This window comes from Monodelphis domestica, chromosome 1 (assembly GCF_027887165.1).
Source record: "Monodelphis domestica isolate mMonDom1 chromosome 1, mMonDom1.pri, whole genome shotgun sequence".
Lineage (NCBI taxonomy): Eukaryota > Metazoa > Chordata > Mammalia > Didelphimorphia > Didelphidae > Monodelphis > Monodelphis domestica.
In genome coordinates this window covers 117589902-117613508 of record NC_077227.1, presented here as the reverse complement: position 1 = coordinate 117613508, position 23607 = coordinate 117589902, and the positions used below count along the sequence as shown (strand labels likewise).

General features: G+C 36.2%; 1 protein-coding gene across 4 annotated transcripts in view; it reads left to right on the top strand.

Moving 5' to 3' along the window:
- The window catches only part of HOMER2 (homer scaffold protein 2), a 160548-nt gene that overhangs the window by 91506 nt on the left and 45435 nt on the right, over positions 1-23607 (top strand). For all 4 annotated transcript variants that reach the window (XM_007479233.3, XM_007479232.3, XM_016428259.2 and 1 more), the window contains exon 3: positions 22811-22942. In XM_007479233.3, coding sequence (XP_007479295.1) covers positions 22811-22942 — 132 coding nt within the window. The remainder of the gene's footprint in view (positions 1-22810; positions 22943-23607) is intronic.

Genomic DNA, 23607 nt, shown 5'->3' with positions numbered 1-23607 from the left:
GATATTGATGATTACCTCTTCTGCAACTCTTTTAAAATAATTCTGACTGTCCATTGGATATTTCCATGTATGTATCCAGCTATCACTTGAAAATCAACACGTCTAAAACAGAATGCTTCTTTACTAAGGAACCTGTTTCCGAATCTGTTTTTGTTAGTGTATGCACCTGGATTAATATCTTCTATAGCAGTTCCTGAAACCTGAACTGGCATACTTGAGCCTTTCTGTATCCATGTCTCAGTATTTGAAGATAATCTGCTCATTTTCAAAACATTTTCCCTTAGGTCTAGCCCAGTCTCACTGTATCTGCTGGATCACCTTACTCACCATACCATCCACCCTAACTCTTGTTGTTTAGTCATTTTCAGTCACATCTGACTCTGTGTCCCCATTTGAGGTTTCCTTGATAAAGACACTAGAATGATTTGCCTTTTCTTCAGCTTCCTAGAGTTTCTCCAGCTCATTGACAGATGAGGAAGTGGTGGCAAATAGGGTTAAATGACTTACCCAGGGTCGCACAGCTAGTAAGTATCTGAGGCCAGATTTGCACTTAGGAAGATGAGTTTTCCAGACCCCAACCTATCAATTGTGCTCCCTTGCTGCCTGTTGTCATTATCAGAGCCTTGTTCAAGTTGATACTTCTTGCTTGGGCTATTGCAGTGACCCTGCAGGAAGATTTCTTCCTGCCTTCAGCCTTTTCCCTCACCAATTTCTGTTAGACAATAGACTAGTTCATCCCCAATAACCTTGATTTCAGCAAAGTAGAGCTAATTTGCCAAGAGTACAGGCCCTGTGGGTGTGACTGAGAGCTTCTGGAAGGTCAGAGAAATCATTTTTGTAAACAAAGTAAGAAACAAACGCAGGGATAACCAACAAGGTTGCCAACAATGGTGAGGGTCCAAATGAATCAGGACAATGTAAATTTGTACTAGACTTTAGATGTATACAGCTTTGGGTCTTTTCCCAGCATTCTACCTTGGGACCTGTGAATTAAAACAGAAAGCAGCTTTTCATTGTAGTCCAAGTTTGGGCATGGTAGATTGCCATGAAAAAAAACAGAGAACAATTTGTGCTCAAAGGAATATAGGATGATAGTGAACTACAAGCTGTAGACTATGGAGTTAAAGCCAAGAAAGGAGTATGGCTACTAATAGTTAGGAGGAACCTCAGGGACTGGGTAAAATAGAAGTGATTATATGAGGAGGGCTATTGATTAGGTCATTTTCCAGTATGTATTTACATATGCTTATGATATCATAGAATTTAGAGCTCAAAGAAACCTCAGATCATCTAGTCTATTTAATTTCACAACCTCACAAATGGGACTTAAGAGAGATCAAATGACTTGTTCAGGGTTACACGGGTAATAATAAATAACAGAGTGAAGTTCCTTTTGAATAGATCTCATTTTCCTGGGGTGGGAAGGCGGGGAAATAGCAGCATATTTTTGAACCATTGAGCTCTATATCTTCCCAAGGTGAACACTTTGAAGAATAACATTCACTTGGATATATAACTTCTGGAATTGAAAATAATCTTTCTGCTTTGTAGACATATTTTATATTCTGTTGCTTCCTATATCGCTTATATGATTTATGGTTCAGAATCATTACTGTGCTGAGAACATTTTTCTTTTTGGTTATTAAAACACATTCTTCATGTTACCAACCAACATGATGAGACACTGAAGAAGTGATAGCTTAAAAAAAAAAATCACTGATCTGACACCAGACCCAGAACTACCTCCCTGGGTGAACAAACGAGCCACGAACAAAGCAGTTGACTTTATAAATAACTCTTCAGCTGTCATGGCCACTGACCATTAGAATAACTGCCGCATTAACTTGTAGGTTCTTTTAGCAATTGTGTAGGCTTTTCCCAAATGCCAGATACCTCTGGCAACGCAGCAGGGAAAAACAAAATACCTAATAACTTAAATAGTTGTTTCATCGAACAATGTGTCCTCTTAGCTTTAAACAGCTTCTTGGCTGTAAGTGATCTCCCTGGTTTCAGAGACTGAGCTAAAAATAGGAGGCAAAAAATAGAACTTAAAAAAAAAGTCATATAGGTAGTACTTTTGTTTATTGTTCCATACCACTTTCATATATACAAATGTTTGCGTGTGCATCATCAGATATTATCATGTATTATATCATTCTGTTATATATAACATGCATCATATTATATATAATTTACACATGTATATCACATGGCATAATATTATATGTAACATATATTTTTATAAGGTATAACATATATACATGGTATCTTATATCTACATGTTATATAATATGCATCATATTTCATCTATATTATATAATATATTACACATATTTTATATATTCATATTCTTATATGTGTGAACAAGGAATTTGCCAAGAACAATACGTACATATTACAATACTATATCATTATATAACATGCATCATATATTTTATGCACATCATTTATATATGTAGACATGTCATTATATGTTACATGTATGTGCATGCATATGATATATAGGTTATATGTCACGTATCATTACATATAAAATTTCATTTGCATAAGTCTGTGATGTAGGATGTTTAAATATTATTATCCCCATTTCAGAGATAAGGAAATTAAGGACCAGAGAAGCGATTCATTTTGTCACCAAACCTAGTTAATGTCAGAAAGATACTTTTGAATTTAAATATTCTTTTGATTCTCTCACACTTGAGTAGTCTTGAAAACTTCAAATGGCCTAATAGAAAAGACTTGAGTCGATGATAAAAGATACCTAGTAGGAAAAGGCAGATTTCTTTGAATGATGCTGTTTGAGGGACCGAGGGAAAAATCTCAACACCAAAATTTTCCCTACTGGTTCCTGATACTCAATGTTCTATCATTAGAATTTCTTTCTTTCAGGATTGTCCCCTATTAGCATGCAAATGCTCCTAGGAGATGGGCTATATTAAACCTATTAATATATAAAAATAATATATTATTTAATATATTAAAAGCTATTAATACCTAGATCTGGATTTGTCAGGACTGTTGCAGAGTGACAGCTAGCTGTAGTTGGGTTTTGTTTGTAGTATGTAGTAAAGAAGTACATAGAGGTTCAAATTGTGGATCTCTGGACAACTAGGAACTGACATGAAGGTAAAGAGTACTGGAATAGAGGTAGAAAAGGGGAAAAGGATGCTTTGGTTGAGTTGGGAAAATGTCAGAGAAAATATCACAAGGTTACTTAAGATTGTCTCTACTTTTGGGTTATTATCAGAAAAATTATAAGGTAATGGGGACATAAATAAGGGGAATGGGAAGTTGGTAGGTCGATCTGATGCTAAAGAACATAAATGTAGAACTGGAAAGGATTTTAGGGTCATCTAGTTCAACTTCTTTTTACAAACTGGCCCAGAAAGGTTGCTCAAAGTTACACCAAGTAGTAAGAGATTGAGCTGGTATTCATACTCAGATTATACAGTGCCAATTTTGGCACAGGGAACAAGTTTAGTTTTGCATGATATTGAATTTCAGGTAATAGTGGGACATCCAAATGGAATATTCTCTAGACAGTTGGATATGCGAGAGGGCCACCTATATATGGAGAGGAAAGTGTTAGCCTGTCCTGTCAAAATCCAGACCATTGATGCCTCTCTTCATGTTTAGTTTATGCAGTCTGAATATGTCACTCACTCCAAATCATTTCTGTTGTGCTCAGTGACCCATTTCTACCTAATAATAACCCCACACTTGTATAGAACACTTTAAAGTTTGGCCAGAACTTTCCTCACAAACACAATTGAAGTAGATATACAAATAAGATTGTTCCCATTTGATAAAAGAGGAAACTGAATCTTTGAGAGTTGAAGCCATTTGTCCTTGATCACATAGCTAATAAATATCAGAGGCAAAATTTGATCTTAGTTATTCTGACTTCAAACCTAGTATTCTACCCATTCATCTCTTCTGGTAAATACTTGAAAAACATAGGCACTTGGATTATAATTTTCATCTAATTGTTTCTCTACTGTCCATAGAATAAATTCATTACCTTGGCATTCAAGGCCCTCTATAATAAGTTACCAGCCAATCTTGTTTCTTTCTTCCCAACATGAATCATAGCAGAGAAAAAGCATTGGATTTAGACTTTGAAGTCCAGTCTGACTTTGAATCCTACCTTTTCCATATACTTGTATGACCTTAGACAAGTCAGTTTACCTTGAAAAGCCTCAGTTTCCAATTCTGTAAAATGGCAGCATTACACTAATTTATCTCTGTGATCCTTGTCACTCTAGATGTTGATGAATGTTCTAACTAAGGTACACTGTTCTCCTCATTGTGTCTTGAATACCCACTCCCACCTGCCAGCCTTTTTTCTCGGTCTCAGACTGACTTTTCCCCTCATACAGCTTCCCTAAATTGATTTGTCTTTCAAGGTCCACCTCAAGTCCTAATTCTTTCCATTAGGCCTTACTTGGGATGTATTCCAGCTCCACACATTCTCTGATAACAAGTCATGATTTGTGCCCTCTCTGAATACTTATTCCTACCATACATTTTGCAAGCAATTGTATATTTTTGTGTGTCTTATTTTCCTTAAATTTAATATTAAGCTGCATGAGGCCTTTCCATTTTGACAGGAGGCTAATGCCTGAAAACTAAAGAAGGGCATCCATTTGATGGAATTTCAGGCGTGGAGTACTGAAAAGGGAAATATTTTGAAGTGGAAGTTGGCCCTAAACCACTCATCACACTGCTCAGAAGAAACTCGGCTTCATTCGATAGGTGTCTGACTAAACTCCTTGACTCTAGCCTTGTGATTTATACCTTTTGGAAGGACCCTCCATTTATTTGGTGATTTATCTTCTTTGTATTTTCCTCCGTTCCTAGCACAAAACAAACAATATTTGCCCAATGAATTAATGAATTTGTTTTGGCTGTGATTGTAGTCATTTAATTTTCCTGGTGTTCTCCTTTGGTATTTTATTGATGTCTTTGAGATGAATATAAGCTGAATTTCCTAATCATTAAGATGTTTTATAAGTGGGAGTCTCCTTAGTGGTCCACCTTTTGAAAGCACTGATGCTAGTACATAATTTAAGATTCTTCCAGAATGGTTATAGCAGTTCCCACTTGGAACCTGACTTTGATTTGATTCTGCCACAGGCTAATAAAAGTCTAAACTTCAGTCTTTGCTTATTCATGCAAATTTCTTTAAATTTTATCTTAACTGTTAAAGGTAATGGCACCTACAAAGTCAGGACTTAGCTTCAAGAGAGTCCCTTACTATATACTAGGTTCCAAGGATAAATAGATCTCTTCGTAAAAGCCTAAAAGATGTTGAAAAGTTCTTGGCATTTTGCTTTTCTTCTCCAGTCTCCATTCTTCAATTTGTACATTTTAAAGAATTCACTTTACTAACGAAGACATAGTTTGAACCTGTGGAATGAAACTCCTGCCTCTAAATTTGGTGCTTCCCATTACCCCATAATTTGCCTTGAGAGGTGACTTATTTTTTCAGGTTCTATAATAACACTTTGTATAGCACAATGAACTAAAAGAACTATTTATATAACACAATTTCTATGAAGCACAGTGCCTTGAAGAGCCTGTTCTCTTCATGTACTACAAATAACTTGCTGAGAGAAGTTGTTCCAACATGGCTATTATAATTAAGCCTGACTTTTAGCTACACTTCATTGGAGTCATCATCTCCGTATTTGTATGCTCTTCTCTAATTCCTTCCAAGAATATCTACCCAATGTGCTGGACACCCCTGTCTCTGGTTTTTACTTTTTTATTTTTTAAGGGTTTTTATTTTTATTTTTTATTTTTTAAATTTTATTTAATTAGTCAGTTTTAGAATATTTTTCCATGGTTATGTAAAGATTAAAATTTAGGGGAGACTGAGGCAGGTAGAAATTAGTTTCTCTCTGCAAGGAGTATTATATTTTTATGAGGTTTATTAAAGATTAAGGATTAAAGAAAATACAGGATAAGAAACACATGCCTAGGCCAGAGAGTCCTAGACAAGATAATCTCACATCATGGAAGAGACGTGTCTGCTCCAAAACGGAAGTCCAAAAAGAGAGACAAAAGCCTTTGCAATCAGCTTAAATCCCTTCTCGATCTCCGCCCACCTCAGAATTCTGTGAGATTACAAAGCATTTTGGGGAAGTGGAGCAAGGGCTTGTGGGGATTGAAGTCCAGAGTTCAAGTCTATTTTTACAGTTACAAGAATTGTGTTCTTTCCATAACACTCCCCTCACCCACTCCTGTAGCCGACAAACAGTTCCACTGGGTTTTGCATGTGTTCTTGATCAAAACCTATTTCCATATTATTGATGCTTGCACTAGGATGAGCATTTAGAGTCTACATCCCCAATCATATCCCCATTGAACCACGTAATCAAGCAGTTGTTTTATCTTCTGTGTTTCTACTCCCCCAGATTTTCCTCTGAATGTAGTGCTCTTTCTCATAAATCCCTTAGAATTGTTCTGGATCATTGCATTGCTACTAATAGTGAAGTCCATTACATTTGATTGTACCACATTGTATCGGTCTCTGTGTATAATGTTCCCCTGTTTCTGCTCCTTTCACTCTGCATCAATTCCTGGAGGTCATTCCAGTTCACATGGAATTCCTCCACTTTATTATTCCTTTGAGGGCAATAGTATTCCATCACCAACATATACCACACTTTATTCAGCCATTCCCCAGTTGAAGGGCATCCCCTCATTTTCCAATTTTTTGCCACCACAAAGAGCACAGCTATGAATATTCTTGTACGTGTATTTTTCCTTATTATCTCTTTGGGGTACAAACCCAGCAGTGCTATGGCTGGATTAAAGGGCAGACAGTCTTTTAGCACCTTTTGGGCATAGTTCCAAATTGCCCTCCAGAATGGTTGGATCAATTCACAACTCCACCAGCAATGAATTAATGTCCCAATTTTGCCACATCCCCTCCAACATTCATTACGTTCCTTTGCTGTCATGTTAGTCAATCTGCTAGGTGTGAAGTGGTACCTCAGAGTTGTTTTGATTTGCATTTCTCTGATTATAAGAAATTCAGAACACTTTTTATGTGCTTATTAATAGTTTTGATTTCTTAATCTGAAAATTGCTTATTCATGTCCCTTGCCCATTTATTAATTGGGGAATAGCTTGATTTTTTTTGTTACAATTGATTTAACTCTTTATAAATGTGAGTAATTAGACCTTTACCAGAGGTTTTTATTATGAAGATTTTTCCCTAATTTGTTGCTTCCCTTCTAATTTTGGTTGCATTGGTTATGTTTGTACAAAAATTTTTTAATGTAATCAAAATGATTTATTTTACATTTTGTAATTTTTTCTAATTCTTTCTTGGTCTTAAAATCTTTCCTTTCCCAAAGATCTGACACGTATATGATTCTGTGTTCACCTAATTTACTTATAGTTTCCTTCTTTAGGTTCAAGTCATTCACCCATTCTGAGTTTATCTTGGTGTGGGGTGTGAGATGTCAAGCCAAACCCAATGTCTCCCATACTATCTTCCAATTTTCCCAGCAGTTTTTGTCAAATAGTGGATTTTTGTCCCCAAAGCTGGGATCTTTGGGTTTATCATAGACTGTGTTGCTGAGGTCACTTATTCCAAGTCTATTCCACTGATCCTCCTTTTTGTCTCTTAGCCAGTACCAAATTGTTTTGATGACCACTGCTTTATAGTATAGTTTGAGATCTGGTACTGCTAGGTCACCTTCCTTCACATTTTTTTTTCATTTTTTCCCTTGATATCCTCCATCTTTTATTCTTCCAAATGAATGTTCTTATGGGTTTTTTTTAATTCAGTAAAAAAAGTTTCTTGGTAGTTTGATGGGTATGGCACTAAATAAGTAAATAACTTTGGGTAGGATTGTCATTTTTATTATGTTACCTTGTCCTACCCATGAGCAATTAATGTTTTCCCAGTTATTTAGATCTAGTTTTAATTGTGTGGAAAGTATTTTGTAGTTGTGTTCATATAGTTCCTTTGTTTGTCTTGGCAGATAGATTCCTAAGTATTTTATATTGTCTAGAGTGATTTTAAATGGAATTTCTCTTTCTAATTCTTGCTGCTGAGATGTGTAGGAGATATAGAGAAATGCTTATGACTTATGTGGGTTTATTTAGTATCCTGCAACTTTGCTAAAGTTGTTGATTATTTTTACTAGCTTTTTAGTTGATTCTCTAGGATTCTTTAAGTAGACCATCAAATCATCTGGAAAGAGCAATAGCTTGGCCTGCTCATTGCCTATTTGAATACCTTCAATTTGTTTTTCTTCTCTATGTCAAATAATGTTAAATAAATGTTAAATAATAGAGGTGATAATGGGCATCCTTATTTCACTCTTGATCTTATTGGGAAGGCTTCTAGTTTGTCCCCATTGCAGATGATATTTGCTGATGGTTTTAGATATATACTGTTTATTATTTTTAGGAAAGGCCTTTCTATTCCTATGTTTTCTGGTGTTTTCAATAGGAATGAGTGTTGTATTTTGTCAAAGGATTTTTCTGTATCTATTGATAATCATGTGATTTTTGTTGATTTGCTTGTTGATGTGGTCAATTATGTGGATGGTTTTCCTAATATTGAATCATCCTTGCATTCCTGGTAGAAATCCCACTTGGTCATAATGAATAACCCTAATGATCAGTTGCTGGATTCTTTTTGCTAGTATCCTATTTAAGATTTTTGCATCTATATTTGTTAGGGAGATTGGTCTATCGTTTTCTTTGTTTTTGACCTGGCTGGCTTTGGAATCAGTACCATATTTTTGTCATAGAAGGAATTTGGTAGAACTCCTTCTTTGCTTATTCTGTTAAATAGTTGGTATAATATTGGGATTAGTTTTCTTTGAATGTTTGATAGAATTCATTTGTGAATCCATGTAGACCTGGGGATTTTTTCTTATGGAGTTCTTGGATGGCTTGTTCAATTTCTTTTTCTGATATGGAGTTATTTAGGTATTCTATTTCTACTTCTGTTAATCTAGGCAATTTATATTTTTGTAAATATTCATCCATATCACCTAGATTGCCATATTTATTGCCATAGACTTGGGCATAATAGTTTTTAATGATTGCCTTAATTTCCTCTTCATTAGAGGTGAAGTCTCCGTTTTCATCTTGGATACTGTTAATTTGGTTTTCTTCATTCCTTTTTAAAATTAGATTGACCACTATTTTGTCTATTTTGTTAGTTTTTTTCAAAATACCAACTTCTAGTCTTATTTATTAATTTGATAGTTCTTCTGACTTTTAATTTTATTAATTTCTCCTTTAATTTTTAGGATCTCTAATTTAGTTTTCATCTGATGATTTTTAATTTGCTCACTTTCTAGTTTTTTAATTTGCATGCCCAATTTATTGACCTTTGCCCTCCCTAATTTGTTAATATATGAACTCAAGGATATAAATTTCCCCCTGAGTACTGCTTTGGCTGTATCCCATAGATTTTGAGAAAATTATATCTCCAGCCTAGGAGTAAAAGGGTCTTGGGGCAAATGGGTCTTCTGAAGAAAAGGTGTGAAAACTGGAGCTTCTCTCTTCTTTTCTCTCTTCTCAGACACCTCCCACAAAGGAAGTGAGATGTGTCTGAGGAAGTTGGGGTAGAGAGTGCTGGGAGATGTAGTTTCCCAGGGTTTAGAGCTATTTTAAAAAGGCACACTTCTAATGCCTGACAAATTTATTTTCCTTTGGCTTATAGCTTATTTGAAACTATGTAGGATGGTGAAAAGAGGACTATGTATGGAGTGAGAAAATATGGATTCAAAATCTGGCTGTGATAACTCTTGACTGGGTGAACTTGAGCAAATCAATTTCACTTTCTGGGTCTTAGGTTCTTTCTTAGTTAGATGGTAAGATGATGGTGAACATTATCTTCCTTGATTCTCCCTGCATCCCTATGAGGTAGATAACTGTTATTGCCATTTTACAGATGAAGAAATTAAGACTGACAGAAAGATTAGATGACATTATTGGAATTACCCAGCTAATTAGTTTCCATGAGGCAAGATTCCAGTGTTGGTCTTCCTCATTCCAAGTCTAGTGTTTTAGGTACAATTCCACTAAGCTGCCTCTACAGAATCGTTTTTTGCCAAACACATCTGTGAAACAGATAGTTGTTATTAAGAGACTGAGTAAACTGTAGAATCCTTGCTACTTGGCCAAACTTTTAAGTGCTAGCTGTATTCAAGATACTGAGTGATGAGGATGTTATAGTTAAATTTTAAGTAAATGACTCAGATCACTTCTTTTTCAATAGGTTTCCATTATATTCTTTGTTCTTTAGCTATTTCTTCAATATTCAGTTTAGTATTTCCTCTGAGAATGAGGGAAACTTACTTATTGGGTTCTCTGTCATGAACCTTTTAGCAAAGAGCTTGAAAATTACTTGGTGCTTTTTCTAACAGAGTTGTTGACAAACTTCAGTTTATCAGCTCAAGAATCATTTTTTTTAGTTGGATTTTCTCACTCAAATGTACCTTTCTGATATCAGTGATGTGGCTGACTCAGTATTTGTGTGATAGGTTGCCAGCAGGTTCTTAAAAGTTTTATTCACACAAATCATAAAAGAATATTTACCTCATTTTTCTTTCCATTGCTTAGTCACTATAGCACTAGAATGGGACCAAAATGAAAAAAAGTAAATGAGAGTATCCAGAAATTCCACAAAGCCAGTCTCTGGAGGTCAGAGGGAAAAATAGAGACAAGGATCAATATAGTCTGTTGTATGTGATGAGAGACAATAGGGTATAGTGGGTAGAGGCTACCTTTATTCAAAACTCGCCTTTGACACAACCAGGCTTTGTAATCCTCGTGGAGACATTTATTCTGTTGTGGCCCTAAACAACTCCTCATAAACTAAATGTTGCAGAAGAATGGAAGAGTTGTATTGATACAGAGTGTTTCCTTATTGGGGATTGCTTATACCAATGAAATCTCAAAACCAGACCTCCCCTAAAAAAAAAACAAAAAAAAAACCCTGAGGAAGTGTTATGTTCCTATAATTCCAAACATGTTAACTAGTCCAGAAGAAAATCCTAAAAACTGAGAGTTGGAAAGAAACTAAGAAGCCATTCAGTCCAATCCATTTCTAAGCTCCTCTCAGAATCATTGTGAATATTATAAACTTTTTTTTTAATAGCCTAAACATTATTATGCCCATGTGTTTGGCAATGTCCATGGCTGCATCTCCTCTTCCGTGTTCTTCCCAGCCCTACTTAAGAGTTGCCAGTGGCTATCCCAGGTCTGTTTGTTTTTTTTCTTTTTTGAGATAGGGCCAGGGTGGGTGTAGTAAGTGGGTACTTCCCTATTTTAAAGGCAATAGCTAATGTCTTGGTATTCTTTTCTCCTGCTCATGTCATCACTTTAATGGTTTCATCTTTGGGTGGAATAAATTAAGCCATGTACCCTTCCTTTGTTTGAACCAAGAAATGCCAAATAAAGAAAAGGTGCTTGCTCTGCTTAGTTTTAAAATTTTTATTTTCTATTATAATTTTAAACATTAACCTATACCTTTCAATATACAAATGACAAAAGGATTGTTAATGAAGTTGTGAATTTATCTTGCATTGTTTTTTCAAGTATATAATAAATTTAACATGATAGTAACAAAACTCCCCTGCTTCCCTATAGTTCTTTCTGGACTTGCCTTGAATCTCTTCTGTATATTTAAAAAGTGTTTTATGATGCTCTTTTCTTTCAAATCACTATCATTGTTTGTCAACCTACTCCCCAAATAGTAACCCTCATAAATGAATAAGTATAGTCAAGCAAAACAAACCAACACATTATATCTATAAATGTAGAACTTTTTCTAAGTTTCTAGTCTATCACCTTTGTGGGAAGTGGATGGGAAATTTCCCATCACTATTCTGGTTTTATGATTGGTAAATGAAATTGATTCAAGTTCTGACGTTTTCTAAAATTGTTTTCCTTTACGTAATCATAGTTATTTAACTGTTCTACTGGTTCTGTTCATTTAACTCTGCATCAGTTCATACAGTTTTTTTTGAGTTTTCTATGAATCCATCATTTGTTATTTCTTTAGTGCAATAATATTCCATTGCATTTAAATTCCATAATTTGTTCAGCCATCTTCCAGTTAATTGACACTCACTTTGTTTCTAGGTCATTACTATAACAAAAAAAAGTGCTGCTACAAATATTTATGGGCATATCAGGCCTTTTGCTCTGTTTGACAACTTTAGGGAGTTATCCTAGCAGTGGTAACACCGGTATAATTTTATAAAAAGCCCCTTTTAACTTTAAGGCAGGTGCTGCAATCTGAGCCAGAGACTGTCTGGAAACATTCATTTAGCCAGTGATAGGTTAAATGTGAGATCCTTGTCTTGTGACTAGTGAGTGGACATATTCTTCAGGGAATCAAAACCTATTGATCTTGATATGTTCACAATTTAAAAACCAGAAGAAAAAAAATAAAAGCTAAATTGGAGAATGATTCGGATCATTCTTGGCTGGGGCAAATAAATTGCTTGGTTGGGGGTGTGGAGATGAAAGGTTCCTGGGCTTTGTCATGTATCCAAAAGCAACAAGATACATTTCATGAAATGCTTGATCGTTTTGTATTGCAATTGCTCATGATAAGCATTTACCCAAAAGACCACTGTTAGTATAATTGTAGCTTAGGTATAACATGGGGAAAGTAATGAAACTTCAGAAGTAATTCACCAAAACCTTCCAAATTAAGTCAGCATAAAGGGCAGGTGAGTGGCTCAGTGGATACAGAGCCAGATGTGGTGATGGGAGGTCCTGGGTTCAAATCTTGGTCTTAGACACTTCCTACCTATGTGATCCTGAGAAAATAACTCAATTCCAGTTGTATAGCCATTATCCTTCTTTTGCCTTAAAACAGATACTTAATATTGATTAATAGACAGAAGACAAGAACAGAGACAAATTAAATCAGCATATACCTGGTAACTTCAGTACAAAGGTGTATATAGGAAAGGTGGTAGAAAATATGAACAAACACAAGGTTCATGAGTAAGAATTGAGGGAGGCTGCAGGCAGTTAGGTGGTTCAGTGAATAAAGCATTGAGCCTGGAGTCAGGAAGACTCATCTTCTTGAGTTCAAATCTTGCCTCAGACATTAGCTGTGTGACCCTTGGCAAACCATTTAACTGTTTTCCTCATTTTCCTCATCTATAAAATGAGCTGGAGAAGGAAATGGCACACCTCTACAGTACCTTTGCCTAGAAAATCCCAACTGGAATTATGATGAATCAGACACAACTAATTTACTAAACAATTGCAGGCTTGGAGGCTTTACAAAGCTTCATGCCTATATATATATACACATGTATATATATATATATATATATATATATATATATATATATCATGAAAGAGAAGAAATTAAAAAAAAAAGAGTTCATAGATGTTGAGCATTCTGCATCAAATGGCATCACAAACATGAATGTTGCTTTTCTAATATAGGAAATGACTGGTTGGCAACAATGTGGTAGTTATTTCAAAGTTGGCTCTTTGGGTATAATCATATCATTAAGCAAAAAGAAAAAAACTAATATCAAATTAGATTAAAGAATAACAACCAGAAGAATAAATGGCACCCAATTGAGGCAACACATTTAAATAAACTGTTGTTGCAAAAAGCCAAAATAGATAAAACAACTGTTACCATATCTACAGTTGCCATATCTTGTCAAATCTACTTCCTCTGTTCTCTTGACATTTATGTAGAGAGGTAAGGTTAATAAGCCTTTTACATATATTAAGAAATAGGGAATGAGAAAGAAGATTCTCTTTCCTCTCTTCTATAATTGTTTCTCCAAAATTTTTTTTCCAGTAGCTACTGATTATGTAAGCCCTGATGGCAGAGATTATTTGATTTTTTTTTGTAGTCCCATTCCTAGCACCTAGAAAGTAGGTGCTTAATAAATACTTATTAATTAATTGATCATGAAGATGCATCTTCATATAGTGTGACCATTTTAGACTTATGCCAAGACAGCCTTTCTAATTTATTCTTAATGAAGGAATCAGGAACAAACAACACCAATAAAGGATGTCCCTTGTAGGTTATTAATTTTCCTTTTTGCTGGGAAGAGAGCAAAGCAAGAAAAGGCTGGGAACATGCAATTGAAACACCTAGTTTCAGTGCTTGGACTGGTCCAGATGGCTTCTCACATTCAAATACAAAACATCCTCTCCATTGACAGTGTGACTCATGCTTGTCTTCCAAAGGAAGCAGATCGGCTGGGGAGTAATTGATATAGACAAACTGCATGCTAAAGTTGGCAGAGTTGAGCATTTTGCCATCATTGGACTGGTAACCAATTGACCATCCTTTTAAACTTGACTGTTCTTCCTCTGCAACCCATTCTTTTTTCCAATACCCTATCCAGGATAGCAGATATATGTAGTTTAACATTTAGTTTCATATTCATTTGATTAAACCAGCATATAGAACTCTTTGAGTTTAAAATAGCATCATAACTCTTGAAAGTTAATAATGCAAGTATATGTTATTCCCATTTTGCAGATGAGGAAATTGTAAAAGTTAATTTTATCTCTAATAATAAAATATTATATTTTTGAGGTTTATTAAGGATTATTAGTAATCAAGGAATAAAGAAGATACAAAATAAAAATCACGTGCCCATGGCTGATTAGCCAATTCAGAACCCCCACGCTTAGCTTACAACTAATTTCCTACATCATTGCAATGGCAGAGAAGAGAGGGAGGCGTTACTGCCAGTTAAATACCAATTGTGATCTTGCCAACCTGGGGACTCAGATGAGATTATAGGGAATTCTGGGAAATACCAAGGACTTCTGGGATTGAAGTCTGGGGTTCAAAATTTCCATTTTTACAAAATTGAGGATCAGGTTGAGTGCCTTGTCCATAATTACACAGCTAATAGAATTTGAGTCAGGGCTTGAGCTCAGACTTTCTGGTTACAAGGCCAATGATTTCCAATCCCCAATTCTGCCTTATTTATTGAACTACTTCTACAGTAGAGATCATAACTGCCTGTATACAAATAACTATAATTACTAGGCAGTAAAATAAAATCTATTGGAATTTAAAAAAGAGAAGTCACTTATAGCAGTTAAAACATAATTATGTTGATAACAGAATTCATTTTCAAAGAATGCATCCATTGTATAAATTGAGTTGTGTGTTTTAAAAAAGAAAAAGAAATCCAAACACCCTAGTTTTTTTCCTTTGTAGTAACCAAAGAGGATTTAGAGTTTATTGCTAACTATTATTGCCCTGGAAGCTACCTATACATGTGGAATCTTAGTACTAGATATTTGTCATTAGAAGATGCTTTTGTTTGTTTGTTTGTTTGTTTGTTTTAATCTCTACTTTTGCCAAGGATGAACAAAATGGAGCACGGGAGGCAATACTGCTGACATTTGCTACTAAATTACATCTTTTCTGACTCTCTCACTATTCTATCCTTTACTACCTACTTTCCCAGTTTATTTTCCTTCTTTTTATTTTCTTCTTTCTTTTCTATGATTTAGAGCCTCCTAGTGTCCATAAGCATTCCTTGGCCCTTCTAGAACTCATAAGGGTTGTTGTTACCAGTCATTTCTGTCATGTCCAATTCTTTGTTACCTTGTTTGGAGTTTTCTTGGCAAGGATACTGGAGTGATTTGTCATTTCCTTTTTAGCTCATTCATTTTAAAGATGAGGAAATTGAGGCAAACAGGATTAAGTGCCCAGGGTTACCCAGCTAGTAAGTATCTGAGGCTGGATTTGAACTCACTGAGATGAGTCTTCCTGACTCCAACCCCACATTCTATCTACTCTCTTCACCTAGCTGCCCCCTTAAGGGGTTATGTAATATTTATTGGGAAAGGAAATAGGAAGATTGGAAAACAGGGATAAATGGAGGTTTGTTAAGGGGTAAGGAGAGAGTTAAAGGGAGAGAGGGAATATTGCTTGATGAGGCAAGGGAGGGAGATGCCCCCTGCTGAGAGGAAACAGCAGGGGTCCAATAAGGACGGCTTGTCTTTGAAAGACTGAAACTGAAGTTCAACTCCCTCTATGTATGACCAGAAAAGATAGTGCACTTATCTGACTTCGAATTCAAATAATATAACATTTAATAACTAGTTGGGTTTGGAGTTTTTTCTCAGTTTCAGACCTGAGGCCAGGCCCCAGAGGCTGGCGGAGAGTTTGCCCCACTCCCGTCTACTCTTGTTGTTCTAATTCAGAATCTTAGCAGTACACAGAAAGCAAATAAGAACAAATCTGACCTTCAGAAGCCTGTGTCTTTGGGCTGAACCAAGAAGAGCATGCCACTCCAGACTGGGCTGAACAAGCTCCTCTCTCCTCCAACACCAGGAAGCAAGTCCCACAGGGAAGGAAGGGAGTGCTAGTCACAAGACCCAACTGCAACTCCCAGTTGGGCCCTTCCCCCACAAACTGTCAGTCTTGTTTCCTTTCCACAATCGTCCCCTTTTTTTGTTGTGACCTTCCCAAGGTCACATATTTATATGATAGTTACCAATTTACTAAATCTACTCTAAGGAATTCTTAGCAGGAAAGTAAGGGTAAGGGTAATTTTGGGGTTTTACATTAAATTCAGTACAATACATGTTGAACAAAACTATTACAAAAAATTTGAATATTAGTGCTAATACTACTTACTCTACATTAACTAAAACTAATATATCATGTATAGAAATTATTTACATATAATAAAACAATATACATTGTTCCACATCATGATGTCAGTCAAATAGAAATATCTATGGATCTTTCTATTTGCCTAAGACCTAATGGAACTAACTATATACATATTTACATTTTGCATAAATACAATTTCAGACCCTTATTTATATAAACAAGGTCTCTCAATGTCAGTTTATGATTTTGTCTTTTGTGTCTAATAGTGTTGTGTTGAATTAATACTTATCAAGTTTCTTCAGATTTCCACTTCTCATGTTGACTAATGGATCTCTTCTTTCTTCCATGTTATGTAGTGATGCATGCTATTTCCTAAATGTTAAATTACTTTTGTTTTATTATTTCAACACACTCAGTCTTACATATAAGTCTCGTTTTCCATCTGTCCTCTAATATAAACAAATTTACAAGTTCAAAGTCTTAGCTGTCCATTTAAGCTTTTCCTCTTTGTTTCTTGTCTCTAGCATCTTTTCTTGATGCTTTTCCTCTGGGCTGGTTTAAAATCTTTTCCTCTGGGATGCTTTTCCTCTGGGTTGCTTTTCCTCTGGGATGCTTTTCCTCTGGGATGCTTTTCCTCTGGGCTGCTTTTCCTCTGGGCTGGAAAGTTGTCTCAAACATTATGTGTCACTATTATTTCTTTATGATGTGCTTTTATGTTAATCAGTTTTTGTTTTCATTTCTCAGCACTATCTGTTGTCTTATTATCTTCAATGTCTGTTACAATGGTGTTGAACTTTTTCTGGTTTCATGTGGGAACAGTGAAACCATGAGTCTTTCCCTGCAACTTTTATAGCTGTTGGGGTAGTAAGCAATACTTAATGTGGTCCAGTCCATTTTATGTCTGTAGCCAATTTTCTATTGAAATTTTTTAAGTATACTATGTCTCCTGGTTTGATGTTGTGCAAATTGTAATCCAGGGGTACTGTTTGTTGTATCAAGCCCATTTCATGCAATTCTGCTATTCTTGTCTGTAAAGCTTGTATATATTTTGTTAATTGACAATCTCCACCTATCATGGCAATGTAAGCTGGTTTACAAGTCCTTCCTTGCCAAATTGCATGTCCATATAGCATCTCAAATGGAGAGATGTGCAAATCTCCACTGGGTCATGTTCTAAGATGGAACAGAACTAATGGCAGAATGTTTGTCCATTTTTGGTGTGTTTCTGCACAAAATTTTCCTATTAATGTTTTAATGTCTTTATTTAATCTTTCTACCTGCCCTGAACTTTGGGGATGATATGGTGTGTGGTATGTTGCTTGTATTCCTAGATTTTTATAAATTTCATTTAATATTGACTGAGTAAAGTGACTTCCATGGTCTGAGTCCAATTTTGAGGGAATCCCAAATCTAGGTATGATTTCTTTTAATAGGATTTTGACCACAAATGCTGCATTGTTCTTTTTGGAAGGAAAAACTTCTGGCCATCTAGTCAGTCTGTCTATGATGACAAGGCAATACTTAAACCCTTTGTCTTTTGGCATATTGATAAAATCTATCTGTATGCATTCAAATGGAGTATATGCTAAGGGATGACCTCCTAAGCCTTTGGTCTTATAAACTCCCTGATTGAATTGCATACATATTTTACATTTTTGAGAAATTCTTATGGCATATGAGGATATTCCTGATGCAGTCCAAAATTGTCTCACTGAATTGATCACAGCTTGGGTTCCACAGTGTCCTTGTGCATGTATTGCATTGCACACATGATAAAATAAATATTTAGGCAGGATGGGCTTGCCTAGTTGTGAAAACCATATTCCTCTTATTTGTTTTGCTCCTAAGTTCTTTATCCATGATTGAATTTCCTGCTCATTATAGGCATCAGAAGAGCATGCCACTCCAGACTGGGCTGAACAAGCTCCCCTCTCCTCCAACACCAGGATGCAAGACTCCCCCAGCAGGAAGGACGTGCTAGTCACAAGACACTCCCAGTTGGGCCCTTCCCCTACAAACTGTCAGTCTTGTTTCCTTTCCACAGTTATTAGCTATAGTCATTTGGATAGGAATAGTGTTGTGGAAAGAAAACTGACTAAACAATGAATAAACCTGGATCTTCCACTATTATGTGCAAAGTATTGTCCCAGCCCTTCTAGAAGCTAAAGGACCTTGGATAAAAGTCACTTAAACTCACTAGGTATCAGCCCTCTAGTCTATAGAGTGATTATTTGGGATCACATGGTGACTAACTTTTTATTTAAAATAATATTTTATTTTTTCCTATTGCATGTAAAAACAATTTTTAACATTAGATTTTAAAAACTGTTCAGTTTCAAATCATTCCCCTTCTCCCCCCCCACACCCTTCTGAGAGGGCAAGCAATTTAATATAGGTTATACATGTGCAATCATGTAAAACATATTTCCATATTTGACCAACACCCTTTATAGCTTTAATATTTTAAGCTCCTATGAACTATCCCTGAAAAAAATCCCTGAAAGTTGTTTAAAATAGATTCTTTCCTTCCTTCCCAAGAGGCATCACTGGTACACATCATTGTAAATTGCATGATCTGGGAGGTCTCTTCTGATCCAAGGGTTTTGTCGAGTATTAATTAGGATATGTAGTAAAATCAGTAAATCTGCACCAGAAAAATGCTGAATTACTTGTGTGTGTGTGAGTGAGTGAGTGAGTGAGAGAGGGAGAGGGAGGGAGGGTGGGAGGAAGGGAGAGAGAGAGAGAGAGAAGGGGATGGGGTTACTTGCCTTAAGCCTACTTTTACTAGAATAATTTATTAATGTATCCCCAAGACCGTAGTCATACTTTTGTTTTTGTTTTGTTTTGTTTTTTCTTAGACAAAGAAGACATTTTCTAGTTACTTGGCCAGAAACATGTTATCAGAGGTAGAAATGATACAAGAAACATTGGATACCTTTCAGAATAGCAGATAAGGGAGGTAAAGGTATACAAAGTAATTACATATTAACCAAAGAGACCTCAGATGTGTTGGAAAATATAAAATATGCATCTGGGAGTCTTGAGGTAGGAGGTAATGGAAAGTTGGATTAAGGTGAAGGGACACAGGCTGACCTGTGCTAGAGCAGGGAAGAGTTCTGCAGAAAGAGGTAGGATTCTAGCATTTGGCACAAGACTTTGCACATAAAAGACACTTGTTGCTTGTTGGCTTGAGGACTTGTTTCCAGATTCCTAGGAAAAAGCTGCTGGTAACTAGTGATATCTCTACTCTGGGCAGCTTTTTGATATCAGGAAATTAGATCTCTATCTGCAAGTCATTCCTGATGGCTTCCCCAGGGAAGTTAGAGATATGGGCTGGGAGAGACTCTCCCTTGGGACATTCTTATTTCTCAGTTACCTTGAAAGAACTTAATTAGATTTATCTTCTGTGCCAGCATTATAAGCACAGTACAGTGTGATATTAGCACCTTTCCCTCCCTCCATGCTCCATTTTTCATTACACAGTTGGAAATAAATGGCTGAGGTCACACACCGAGGTAACACACACACACACACACACACACACACACACACAGAGTTATTCATTGCTAGTACCTCCTGTCAATTCATCCATAAGTATAAGTTACTGATATCTTTTTGTTTTGAAAGGACAATGAATGTCAGAGATGCTGAGATCTGGTTATTTGGGTGGGGAGGAGGAAGAAAAATTTCCTTGAAAGTCAGAGGCTCACAGAGGGCAAATGACTTGCAGAAGTTTGTATAGATCCAATTTACCTTCAATTGCTTCAGGCAACAAGCATAAGATGTCAGTGAGATTTTTGGTCTTTGTAGTTTAGTGGGAAACAGAACTTCCCGGTTTATTGACAATATTAATTTCCTTCTAAGAACCTTTTTCTCCTTATATTCATTGACTGCACAATCATGGTACTTGATTTCATTATGCCTCTTACCTTCTACATACCCTGTATATCTCCTATGTTCTTATTTATAAACATTTTGTCTCCCCCATGAGGCTGTGAGCTCCTTGAGGTCAGGGACTATTTTTGCCTTTCCCTTGTAGCCTTAGAACTTAGCACAGTGCTCAGCCCATAGTAAACCTTTAATAAGGTTTGGCTGACTGATGCCTTTGGAACAATTTGCCAGAAAAATTAATCATTCTTCCAGCCCCCATTGCCCAGATCAGATTGATGAAACTCTTTCAAAAGCTTCTGCTCATTTATGTGGATGGGCCAGCTGTCCTTTAGTAAGGTTGAATAGAACTGTAGAATGATTGTAATTAATTTGTAGAATCTTAGAATTGAGATGTACCTTACAGATAATTCACTCCTCAAATATTTATCCTATCTAATTGATAATTCAGGGAATAGAAATATCTGAAACCATGGACAAGCTTCCTCTTATTTCAAGAGATTTAAAATATTTCAAGAGTATTTGAAGCTTTTGGAAGAATATATTAATGGAATCTAGTGAGGGTTATTGGTAACAGGCCCTCTACAGACAGTCAAGGGGTTTTTACCTGTTTTGATATAGACCTGGCCTCAGTGGAAACCCTCCCTTGAGGCCTCCCAACTTTTTCCCTAGTTTTTTGTTTGTTTGTTTTTGCAGAGAACCTTCTTGTCCAGGAATCTCATTTGTCTTCCTCATTAAAGATTGTCATTGAATTCATTTTTCCATGAGTACTATGTATGTGATTGCAAAAAGGGCAAGTTTGTAGTTACCTTTCTTTTTACCCTCTCTCCCAAGAGCCCTTATTAGAGGTAAATCATTCACTCTCCCTTTCTGCCTTTTTCTTTTATTTCTCCAATTCTAGCCTTTTCTGTGGAATTCTTGCATACTTAAGAACTCTGAATGCCTTATCTCTCCTCTAGTAAAATAATGATTCCTGGGTGTATAAGCCTACATTCTTAATAGTTGGACACTATCAGCAAATGTCAATATCCCCTAATTAGTGAATTTACTAATAGATTCCTTTTTTAGAACTCTTGCTCAAATGACTGCCATTCTTGCCCTGTGATGTCAGTCAACAACAAAGTATTAAACACTTAATATAATAAACACTTAGTACTATGTGTACAAAGAAAAACAAAAGCAGTTCCTGCCCTCAAGGAGCTCATATTCTAATTGGGAGAAACAACCTGTAAATAACTAGAAACACAGAGATTATGGTGTCAAAAACCATCTTGCTATAGAGATAGGTGATTTTCCCTAAGGTTTTCCAATCTATTTTTCATGATTTCTCTTCCAAATATTTTTCATGATTTCTCTTTTAGAGTCAGGCTTATAAAGATTTGTACAGGTTTCTTTTTTTTCTTTTCTTTCAGTGCTCAGGAGATTGGCAGCACCAGTTAAGCACATAGGATAAAACTGCAGAAAGATAGAGTGGGGCAAGGAGGTAGTTAGGTGAAATAGTCACAGCCATAGAATCCATAGGGAGTCCATTTATTAGTGTTCATTAAGTCATTCAACAAATATTAAGTGCTCTCTGCCAAGTATTGTGATAAGTTCTGAGGCTAGAAAGAAAGACAGGGTACCTAGGTGGCTCAGGGGATAGAGAGCCAGGCCTGGAGCTGGGAGGACTTGGGTTCAAATTTAGCCTCATGACCTAACTGTGTGAACCTGGGCAAATAACTTAGCCTCAATTGCTTAGCCCTTGCCATTCTTCTGACTTAGAATTAATAGTAAGACAGAAATTAAGGATTTATTAAAACCAAACAAATAAATAGGAGTAGAGAAATGTAATTTTTTTTTAAACCCTTACCTTCCGTCTTGGAGTCAATACTGTGTATTGGCTCCAAGGCAGAACAGTGGTAAGAGCTAGGCAATGGGGGTCAAGTGACTTGCCCAGGGTCACACAGCTGGGAAGTGTCTGAGGCCAGATTTGAACCCAGGACCTCCCATCTCTAGGCCTGACTCTCAATCCATTGAGCTTCCCAGCTGCCCCCGAAATGTAATTTTTTTAAAAGGAGGAACAGCTGGGATAAAGTGCTAGACTGGTGTTGGGAGGATCTGGGGTTAAATGTGGCCTCAGACACCTAGCTGTATGACCGTGGACAAGTCTCAACCCCAGTTGCCTAGCCCTTCCCTCTCTGACACCGATGCTTAGCATTATTTTGAAGACAGAAGGTAAACGTTTTGATTTAAAAAAAAAAATAGGCAGTTTGGTTTCTAATATAGTTTTTCTCTTTGGACTCTTTTTTTCCTCTGCAGGTGATCATCAACAGCACAATCACACCTAATATGACCTTCACCAAAACATCGCAGAAATTCGGCCAGTGGGCAGACAGCAGAGCAAACACTGTGTTTGGTTTGGGTTTTTCTTCTGAGCAGCAGTTGACAAAGGTAGTTTGGTTCTTTCTACAGTATACTACTGTGCTTGGTGAAGTCCTTTGGACTTTGTAGCTGTACATTTAGGTTTAATTCATACTGTCAGTGCTATTTGAATAAAAGTCTTGTCAAAGACAGGATTCTATTTCAGGACATAACTTTTGCCACTATCTGCACTGCTTGCTTGTTAAGCTAGATGTATTTTGCTAACGTAAAGAGTTCTTTGGCAATGAAAAGCAGAATGTAAAATAAATTGTCCGTGTGTAGCAAAATTCTAGAGGCTTACACTACTGTAGAAAGAGAACTGGAATAGTGTCAGAAACTCTAGGTTCAAGTCCCAATTGTACCATTAATTAATTTTATGTTCTAAAGCAATTTTATCCTATCTTTTTGTACCTCATTTTCTTCATCTGTAAAATGAAAGATTGGACAATATCTTTAAGATTCTTCCAGCTTTAATTCAGTTGGGGTGGGGGGCAGTCAAAGCATAGGCAGCTAGATGACTCAGTGGATAGAGTGCCAGACCTGGAGTTGGAAAGACCTGGTTCAAATCATACTTCACCAACTTCCTATGTGACCCTGGAGAAGTCATTCAACACCATTTGCCTAGCCTTTGCCTTTCTGTCTTAAAATTGTTACTAAAACGTAAAATAAGGGTTTTTTTTTTCTCTTTAAAAGAG